The sequence below is a fragment of the Gordionus sp. m RMFG-2023 genome, chromosome 5, assembly GCF_954871325.1.
Source record: "Gordionus sp. m RMFG-2023 chromosome 5, tfGorSpeb1-WG-v2, whole genome shotgun sequence".
NCBI classification, from domain to species: Eukaryota; Metazoa; Nematomorpha; class Gordioida; order Chordodea; family Parachordodidae; genus Gordionus; species Gordionus sp. m RMFG-2023.
The window spans coordinates 30391095-30402543 of NC_088779.1; the positions used below are offsets into that span (position 1 = coordinate 30391095).

General features: G+C 28.5%; 1 protein-coding gene across 1 annotated transcript in view; it reads left to right on the top strand.

The window, feature by feature from the left end:
- Nucleotides 1-10521, top strand: part of LOC135929724 (electroneutral sodium bicarbonate exchanger 1-like) — a 54875-nt gene extending 44354 nt beyond the window's left edge. The window contains exons 21-24 of the mRNA XM_065466428.1: nt 1427-1538; nt 2322-2565; nt 9473-9599; nt 9779-10521. Coding sequence (XP_065322500.1) covers nt 1427-1538; nt 2322-2565; nt 9473-9599; nt 9779-9967 — 672 coding nt within the window. The 3' untranslated portion in view covers nt 9968-10521. The remainder of the gene's footprint in view (nt 1-1426; nt 1539-2321; nt 2566-9472; nt 9600-9778) is intronic.
- The last annotated feature ends 928 nt before the right edge of the window (nt 10522-11449 follow it).

The window sequence follows — 11449 nt, forward strand, 5'->3', positions numbered from 1 at the left end:
TATAGGAATTTATCGGTTTTAGATATTTTATAATTCATAAATCATCAAAAAAAAATGCTAGTAATACATGTTTATTTAATTAATAATTCTCGAGGTCTGACCTATAAAGTCGTAAATATTGGCTTAGGCTCAAGCCGACTAGATGAGGTGGCCTTGGCTCGGATCGGTTCAGGAGTTGGATTCTTCTTAATTACTTTTCTCTAGTTAGTTGACTCAAGTTTAATTTTGAGTCAAAATGTATTTTTATATGTTTTTAACCCTAATTCGCTATTGGGATATTACGACAAAAATTAATTGCTTATTATATAACGAAAAATTGCCCTTCCCCATCAAAATATTTTGCAATGTTGGCTATCAAAAAAAAATTACAATGACCTGTATTATATACCCTCTAGCGAATAGCGAATAGTTCAAGCCGATTCTTGCTAGCGAGTATCGATGGAAAGATGCTTCGCACTACGATTAAGTAACCCCATTACGAACTCGATTAGACAAAGATACTTTATACGATATTCTAATCATCAAACTTAATAAAAATTTGTTAAACAAGGTTATCCTTTGAGTTTTGATGATCATTTATCCGTTATTAATATTTGTGAATAATTATATATAGTCTTAAAATGAATTTTTAATGAAATCGTTACATTAAGGGGGTACTAATTTTGATGTGACATCATCAAAAAAGGTGGGACAGACATTTTTCGAACTCCTTAATTTAAAAGAATTCTTTTAATGTGACTTGCATTTCGGTAATAATTATATTTTTTGGCTTAAAACTAATAATATAGAGAGCTACAAAATGTCGATAACGATAAAATCAGAAAATATCGTAATTTTTAACACTCCAAATAAATTATTTTGGATTTGGATCTATAAAAAAAAACTTCTCCGATCGCATGAGACGAAATAGAAATTTTAAAAAAATATAAATTTATTATTAGGTATAACATTGTTATCCTATCCTTATAAGAAACACTATACCTTTCCCCAAAATCTTATGATTTTGATAGTTTTTGATTAGAATTTTTACTGGCCATTAATTTAAAAAAAAATAAAAAAAAATAGATCTTATCAATAGACAACCATAATAAATTTTTTTTAAACAAAACAATTATTTATTTTAAGATAATTAGAAATGTTAAAACCAAATTGGAACAGATCATGCACAAAATACTAGTTTGATTTTCTGAAATCTTATATAATTCTTATAAATTTGATAGTAATTGGTTGGGTATTTTCTGGTTCATTTTTTCTACCAAAAACCAGGGTCGTGGTGGTTTAAAACCAACTATTTAACCATCCATAGGTATTATTATGTAAACATTTTGCATCAACTAATCTAAAAATTGTCCTTTTAATCTTAGAACAATAGGAAAAGACATAATTAATCATTATTTTTTTTAAAATAATCTTCATAAATTATTAGAACACTACCCACGTTGTAACGAATTCTTTAAATGGCGGATCAAGTGATACTAAAATCTTATTGACACCGCGTATAGATGTTAAAGTTTCATTATTGGAAAACGTCAACTCAGGTTTAAAATTCGCAAAATGAATATAAATAATTTATAAACTTCAATATTTAATTTCAAATTTAACCTAAAATTTCCCAAAAAAATTTTTTATAAATAATTATTTTGTAATTTCCATCAAAGCTAAAAGAGACTTATTACAGGTAACCACAGCGAAGGATTCTAACTTCGTCAGCAGATTTCTCTCGAAATTTGCCTACACTATTTCTTAAGCATTCACTTCTCTCTAGTGTGATGGTTTCCTTGTTTAAATTTTATCTTTATTTTGATATAAAATTATAAAAAAATCTTTCAAGGTGATATCACAATTTTTTTTATAAAAAATATTTTTGCTTAGAAAAATTTTCAACTTTGATTTATAGTTTTTTTATCCTTAAGGTTGTGTCCTGGTTCGACTTATTTCTAAACAGTTCTAAAATGTCAAAAGACTATTTAGATTTAATTATGTCACTCATTTAATTTTATAGATAAAGACTGTATATATAATATATCAATATAGTAAGAGGAGAAACTATGAGTGATGGAAATAACTAAAAAAATTAACAAAAAAAGATATAGGGTACCCTAGTTAAAAAGCAGTTTAGTCTGGGCCCAAATAGCAATAAATATCAAAAATAATTCTAACCAGGGCACAGCCCTAATCCTTTTACTAATAGCACCATTTAAAATTTAAGGGTTACCTTTGTCAGAAGGAAATTACGATTTTGGACCACTACTGCTTTAAAAAACTATATTTTTTTTTTCTTAAATTATTTTTTCTCCTCTCAATAAAAAAAAAAATTACAGTCAGAAATAAATTACCACAGGTGTCATTCTTGACCGACACCATGAATATTACCCGCGAAATTGAACGAACGGCAGTGTGGAAATCACTAGCTAAGGAAAAGTTCATAACAAACGCGTCAGCTTCCGCTATCAACGTATCGGAGAATCAAATGATCCCAGTTTCGGGCACCAATCCAAACATCCCCCAAAAACAACATCATTCTCATCAAAATCATTCGGATAAATGGGCAGTTCAAGATTACGAGTAAAAAAATATACATAAATATTCTTAATCACTTTTGTCTTAATCTGGGTTCTCTGGACCCGACAAAATTTACAGCTGTTTGGCATAGGTCCGGATTCGAAATTTAAAAAAAAAAGGAATTTGGTACATGTCCAGGTTCTAAAATGATTTAAAATGGGAGCTTTCGCCAAGAGTCCAGGCAGACACGATCCAGATTAGGGTTCGATCTCGAGGTCCGGGATAAATAAGTATTAATCAGGTTTTTAGGTGAGGGCTCGATACATGCTCATGATGTTGATGTTAGAAGTAAAATGTCAGTATCTTCTAGAACATTTATTCATCTTGCACGGTTTAAAGATAATTTAGACTGCTTGTTACTTGGAGAAAAAAAAAAAATGTTTTGAGCAAAAATTACATTCATAAATTCCAACATTTCCCCTTTTTCTCAAGCTATAAAAGTTGAATACGTGATGAGATTTGTATCATGGGAATATTTTAATTTTAAAGAAATAAAAAAATAAAAAAATTAAAAATTAAATTAACTGAAAATTTTTTTAGTTAAAAATAATTGCTAATTTTTTAATTTCCTTTGCTTATTAAACACCCTCATTGACCCCTTACTTAACTATTTTATAGTCTTGTAAACGAACGCGTTTCATGAACGAAGTTTGTTTTTACATGGTTTTATATTAAAAACTTTATGTAAAATATTAAATAACAATAAAAATATATTGTAAATTTTTTCTGGCATAGTTAAATTAGATATTTATAAATTTAAATAATAAAATTTATATTGTTAAACTAATTAGAAAGTTTTAAAAATTTTAATTAAGAAAGTAAAGGCATTCGCTAATATGTTTTGGGATTAAAAATTTTTAAACCTAGAGTCGAATACACTTGAAACGCGAGAGGATATTTAAAAAATCTCAGAGTTTTATTCTGATGAATTATCAGGATCGTTATGATAAGTTACTTTGTGATGTCGAATTTTGGTATAAATTTGACAGAATAGAGTACTCTTTAAGACCAAAAAATGCTTTCAGACCCTTTCCATGTGTAATTGCACTTTAGATTCCTAGCTACCTTACCGATTAGCACCTGCTTTAATGAAAGGTTTTTTTCAACTTTGAAAAGGTTAGAAACCTATTTAAGAAATAGCACCGGTGAAGACCGTTTTAGATATATTTAAAAAAATATTAGGGCCGAACCTGATTTTCCTACTTTTGCAGATCTCTAATAAGAATTATTTATGTTTTATTAATATACTCATTTGTATTAATTATTGTTAAATTAGATTTTTTTTTAAAATACCATATAAGAATTACTCTATTTTATTGTAATTTTTTTAAATATAGTTATAGTTATTTTGAATAAATTTTTAATATAATCTGTATAAAATTTATACATTTGATATTTATTTTATATGTATATTATCATTAAAATATAAATACATAGTTAAATAAAGGGGTGTATTATTTAAACTAAAGTATTTTAATAATAAATAAAATCTATAACGAAATTCTCTGCAAAATTTTTTTATATGCAAAAATTTAATTAAAATAATTATTTTTTAACATAGAATAAAACATATTGAGTGATCATAAAAAATGGGAGGTTTAGGGGGGGGGCAATTTTTTTCTTCTTTCTACATCGAATGGATTGATTTAATTTACAATTTACTAAACATTGATAAAATTTTCAGAATAATGCTGAGTTTTAAAAATATTTTGGGGATAATCATAAATTTGTCCAAAATTTTGTTACTAAATTTTTTTATTTATGCTGGCTACTATAGTGGTTAGACACTAATAAACCATAAAATATTGGCATCCCCAAAAAATGATGAAAGAAATAGATGGCGCTTTATGAAATTACAAATTATCGGTAAAATTTTTGCTGCTAACTTATCAATAACCGGATATTTTCACTTATTATACTAAAAAAAAATTTGAATTTTTAAATATACTAATTAAACTTGAGGAGTAGAGTGGGCTTATGCCCATTAGACACTTAATAATGTAACAAATTTCCAATAATAATTATCTTTCATATAATTTTTAAGGTATCTAGAATTTCATCGAATTTTTCATATTTTGATGAAGATGATGGTATATAATTTTAATCGTTAAAACTTTTTTTTACTCTAAATATTTTTTTCATCAAATATTGCTTTTCACATAAGCTATTTCTTTTAATGAGAGATTCCTCATTTGATTGTAAGGATATTGGAGAATCACTATATACATTGTCATTTGAAGTATAAGGAATGTTCGCTAATTTTGTTATACATTATCGAGCTAATAAGTCATTCGCTATAGTATCAAAGTAGAGGTCTAAAAAATGTAAAACATTTTAAAGATGATGGGGGGGGGGGGGAGCAGAACTGAAAAATTTTATCACATAGTATTTTTCAACCATTAGCGCCATCTACTTTTTTCTTCAATTTTTGGTAAAAATGTATATTTCGGAAAAGTCGATAACGTCGCTATGGTTTTGTCTAAATAAGAAGCAAAAAAAAATTTCGAAAACAAACTCCCTTTTTTGCTTAAAAATACAGGTGAAGCAAGACGGGTAAACCGGAAGTTAAAGACTCCAATTGGCACCAATTTATATCATATTTTTGATAGCCCTTTAGGGATTTTTTTTTTACCTACAATATGATATATTATACATTATTTTACTACAAATAGTTATTGAGATATAAAGCATTTTAAAAATTTTACAGATTCCAAAGTGGCGGAACCAGGTGTGCTAGCTAGCTAAAATAAACGGCTTTCTCATTTATATACCCATCTAAATAATTCCAGAAATTTTTAAACAATTTTAAATGGGGTCGGCCAAAAATGTGCCTTTTTTTGATCGATTTGACATGGAATGGGCCCATAAATCAAGTTAATCAGATGTATCATAATGCATTAGGAGTAAAATATAAAAAAAAAATCAAGTTTGGATGTAACCTAACGGTTTTTACTTTTGTTAGAAATTAATCGTAAAATGACCAAAATTCTTGAAACCGGGTTCGATCTTGGGGTGGAAAACTGAGATTCGAGTTCCGGGTTCTACCTTGAACCCTGACCCTAACACCAGTGAAGTTCATCAACTTTTTATTCTAATTTTCTAATTTTAGAAATTTTTTATGTTCTAAGCAAGGTCCTGCTTGCTTAAGGCTCGAGCCCGGTCCGATTTTTAAAATGTGGAACGATAGACTTTATAAGAATCGATTAGTGTATTATTGGTATTATTCATACGATACGAATATACAAAATTTTCTGTTTATATTTGATTCGGATTATTCGTTTTTTTTTTTAAATATAAAATATTTCACACACGAAAATGTATTGGCAGAATTTTTTTTTTTATTTCGCGTCTAATTTTAAATATAATATTATTATGAACGAATTTAAAATGCGTATTTATTTATGATGCCAGCCAATTTTTTGAAGCAGTTTATCTTTACTGTTCCTATTTTTATTATTTTTCACAAACCGTGTCCCCACTTTTTTAAAATATTTTTGATTATTTGAATTAGATAAATACTTTGTTTAAAACAAATTTTCACAAATTATTCTTTTACAAATTATAATTAAAAAATATATATAAAAGAACTGAGGGAAAAAAAATTTTTTTTTTTAAAAAACGGTGCAAATCACCATAGAGAAGAGTGAATGCTTAAAAATTTGGACGGCAGATTTCCAGGGAAATCTGTGAAATCCTTCATTGGGGTCCCCTGAGATCTGTCTCATATTTTTTCCTATTGAGAGCATCACTTCCGAACATGCCTAGGGTATTGGTAACGATTGAGATCAACACGTTGTTGGTAAAGCAAGCATATTTTATTTTTTTAGAATTTCGGCCTTTTCGATGGCAGAAAATGGGAGGTTGAACTTGGCGGCAAAATCAACACAGGTATAGTCCCAAGCAAGTGGGAGACCATTGGTCCAGGAAATGAGATATGCCATCAGGGCGTATGGCGTTTTCGTTTGAGGGGCCCACTGGTTCGAGGGTGGATGGAATATAACTTTTTTAAGAGCAGCTAGGAGAAGATTGTTAATAGATATATGACGCGGTTGTCGTCCATGGAAGAACTTGCAGTGCAAGGGATGGTAAGCCTACGATTCTATGGGATGGCCGCAGTCAATGCAAATGGAGGGAACCACACTTTTACAGCCAAGGAGGAGGGCTATGAAAATGCATAGCTGTTCGCTAGTCAAGAGGAGGCCAAGATTGGAACTGGGGATGGCCTCCAGCCATTCGTAACCTGAGCTTGCATATAATACTAAATTATTGGGATTGTCCTCAAAGGTCCTGTTCAAAATAAGGTATTCAACGGAACGGGCAATTAGAGGAGCATCTCAGTCTTTTTGATGCTGGAAGCGGGACGACAAAGGGTGGGTGAGCAGTTGCTGTCCCAAAAGGTGAAGGCCTGCGAGAGGTCAGTTTTATATTTATTTATTTCTTTCTTTCTTTCTTTCTTTCTTTCTTTCTTTCTTTCTTTCTTTCTTTCTTTCTTTCTTTCTTTCTTTCTTTCTTTCTTTCTTTCTTTCTTTCTTTCTTTCTTTCTTTCTTTCTTTCTTTCTTTCTTTCTTCGATGATAAATTGAGCAGCAAGACGAGATGAGATGAAGGCTGAGAGGGAAAGTTATATCATGGATCGGATACCAATACCACCAGACTTGCTGGGAAGGATGGCTTGAAGCCAAGATGAATTGGGAAATTTATGGTTTAATATGTTTTCAAGAAGACCCTTATTTTGGGGTTTATGGGAAACGAACAAGTCGCGGCATTACTATGTAGCATAGTATTATTATTTGAAAAATCTATACATTTCCTATACTTTTATTTTAAAATTTAGTTTAATTACCAATAATCTCTATTTATTTTATTTTAATGTATTACTTACACTTATAAAATATGCAAATAGGTATATAATATAGGCATAATAACTGTAGTAATGTTTATTGTATTACAAGTAGAAAAATGTAATGTAAATTATAAAACAATAATAAGGAATTGTAGTCTAGAAAAACTAGAAATAAATTGTATATAATATTGTGATATATAAGAAAGCATTGTAATATTAGTAAAAATATTACAGATTAAATATTAAATTTAAATAACAAATTTTAAACATAGCTAACATATTGTTTTTAAAAAAAATACAGGGCATTTATTTATCTTATAGGTGACGGGTGAGGCAAAATAATTTGGTCTCCAAACCAGGCCCCTCAAAAAAAAAAATTTCCCTCCAAATTTGAAAATAAATATTTCTTTTTATTTAAAGATTAAATCTAAAATAAAAGTAAAAATGCAACAAAATAAATATAGAAAACATTATTTATTTAATTTATACAAATTTAAAAAACAAGTTGTGAAAACATGACCATAATTTTTATTATATTTTTTTTGTAGAGAAATCCAAGAATATTTAATAGGAATCATTAATTCACAATGTCTTTCTGCTGAAATCATTACTAATTTCAAAACAACTTATTGAATTAAATGTCAATTCATAGAATATAATAAACGAGGCATATGATGTGCAAACGTCATGTCTGGCCGAAATGGAAAAGTACAAACCCTGCTTCAAAAAAACCCTAACAAAAGTAAAGTGTTTCAAGATTTCAATTTGAGTTTTTTTGTTTGAGAGAGGCAAATAAAGTTTTTCAAATGCACATTGAAACATAGGATGTTAAGCTCTTTATATGGCTGGAAACGGAGTCGTCGGAACCTTGGAGAACTAACGTAATCCAAGATAGTTTAGCCGTATCTAGAAGTGGATCGTGTTTAACTCAGTAAGCGACAAAATGAGTCAAATTATGCTGGATGAAAGGAAACAAGCAATTGCCATTTCCGGGGGGGGGAGGTGAAAATCCAAACCTCTCTTTGAAAGCTGACAAAATGGACCAATTAAAATAAGAAAGCTTTAGGACTACTAGAAAGGATTTGATGAAATGTTTAAATTTTATTAAAAACTTATAAGGCCAAGGAAGATTTAAAGATGTGGAAGAATTTCGGTAAAGAAAAAGCATTTTTAGGTCATGAAGATTTCTTTAGCGATTAAAAAGTGAATCAAAAAAATTTTGACAAAAGGAATTTGAAAACCAGATAGGAGAGCCTAAATAACAGTTCCTCTTGGGGAACGAATTTAAAGTCTGGGGGAGGGAATGTCCTCATTGTTGATGAAGGATATTTCAAGCATTTTTTTTTATTTAAGGAAAGATCAATTTTAAGAAACTTCCATCTCAACGTACTAGAGTCCCCAAAAATCTATTTGGAATCATCCTTTAGATTTTTGATCAAATCATGAATACATACATACAAAGAGCAAGGGACCTACTGAATCGCCGCTGCATCCCTTCCTGAAGGGTACGGAAAACTTTTTAAATTTGAGTAACGAGGGAAATCAGAAAATTCTCATATTTGGGTTGTCGTTAAATGATATATTGGTTGCAATTGCTATAATTTACTTTAATTATTTGTTTAATACATAAATGTTTAGACATAAATTATCACAAATAACAATGATTTATTTATATTGCATTAAAATATAAACAAATGTATACCACTTACTTATTTCAACACTTTTTCTGTTAATAACTGAAAAAAATAATCATTAATTTATAGTTTTAAAGTAAAGTTTAAATAGCATTTAAATGATATATTAGCTGAAACACGAACCGTAAAATGCCAAATACCGTATAATTTTTTAAAATCCGACCCAATTTTTTACGATAAACCCGGGATCGTAAAATTTTTAGTATTCGGGCCGGGCTTGAAAATATAAAACTTGGACCGGGCAAAAAAAATTTACAGGGCCGGGCCATGCAATCGGTACTTCCGCAGGTCCCTGCCTTTTCCCCAAAAAATTGCAGGAACATTTACCAGGGAGTCGTTAAAAAGATTTTAAAATATGTTTAAATATATCAAAGCTCTAAATCGGAAAATAAACCCCACTTTCAAGCACCCGATAAATTCAGCATTAGAATAGGATCTGATGGTGAGGATGATGGTGTTGTCATGATCGGCCAAAGATATCGTAACAAAGCCATTTTGGATGTAATCCATAATTATTTTGTCATGTTTAGATTCATTCTCAATTTCGATGATGCTCTTTGCTTGGTAAAAGTAAATAGGCGTTAATTTATAAAAAAAAATATATAGAACAGTGCATCAAGACACGATATATTTTACTTTGCTATTTAAAATATCATTTTATTGTATCACGTTATTACAAGCCCGCTAAAATATCAATCAATAATCAAATTTCATGCGAATCCGACACTTGTTCACATGATCAAAGATACCCGGATCAGACTCCATTGGTGCAAATGGCAAAATGGGCACGTCCAGAGATGAGGGGAAATAACGAAAATTTTGATCTTTCTAGGGATACTGACCCCAAGAATATCTCATTGTTGCCCTAGGCCCTATAAATTAGATTTTGTACCTATCGCTATCAAAACTTATGCATCCGTTGTTTATATAATTTTATTTATTTTTATTTTTTTTTGTTTACCTAACTAATTTCATTAACGTATATTATCTTATTTAATTTACATAAAACCTAATTAAAAATATTAATAATTTATAAATTTATAATTAATTTTATAATTAAAAATAAAATTCTATAATTGAGTTCCCAAAAAGGAACCATAATTGTGTCTAAAAATTTCTATTCGAATTTTTTGTCGAATAAAAAGGAATTCTCTCGGTTCATTTGTCCAAATAATATTTTACTTGATTTTAACGTTTGTTTAGTTACATTCTTTTTATCCTCACATAATACTTCCTTCGTATTTAATTTCATACTCGCGTTATAAAAAAATTTAATATCTTATGTGATTTTAATTATTATTCAATTTTTTCGAATATGTATCTATTTTTAAGTATACATAATATTATATAAGTTTTCGCGTATCCACATATTTTCTAAAAAAAATTAACAAATTCATTGAAAGTTTTATGCACTCAATTTTTCCACACCTCGATTCTAGATTATATAGATATCAACTCTTCTCTTCTCTTCTCTTCTCTTCTCTTCAATAGTTTTTTTCAAAATATTTATCGTGCAATTTATTGGATCAAAACGATTTTTCTAATTAATATATTTAAAAAAAAATATTTTTTAAAAAAATTTCTTATATATAAAATCACTTCGTTATTGTATTTTTATCATTTATAAAAATTTGGTATCGAAAATCAATAAAAAAAAATGGATAAATATTAGAGGGTTCTCAATTTTATAAAATATATATATAACTTTTATTTTATTTAAAGTGATAACAATAAAGATCAAAATGCTAAAATCAACAATTATTTTTTCGAACAACTTGAAAAAACTGGCACTATTTGATATTCATCTTAACGTAGGCTTCAACTAAAGCTAATATAGGGTTGATTTTTCCACTTCCGCAGATCTAATAGAAAAAAAAATAATGAAATATTTTGTTATAAATTTATCGCATCATTATCAATATATATGATTATGTAGTTACAAGTAGGGCTGGGAACCAATAGTAAAAACCCAATATTAACAAAATATTGTATTGGTATTGGTATTGGGTCTAAAATATTGGTATTGGTTTAAACAATATTTTCTATTTCTTGTATTGGTATTGCTATTGGTATTGGTTTATATTGGTAACTATTGGTTTATATTGGTATTGGTTTAAATTCAAATTACTAATTAAAAGAATAGAAATAGTGATTATAAAACCCTTAATTTCTAATTTTAAATAAACATGGGAAAAAAAATCATGATACCATAAAATCAGGGCTAAGAACCAACTCTCAAAATTTTACTGAATTCAAATTCTTTTTTTAAACTAGGAATTTATTAGGTGATGTGAATATAAAAAATTTTGTTTTAATCATGTATTTTTTGTATCAACAATAATAAACGTATT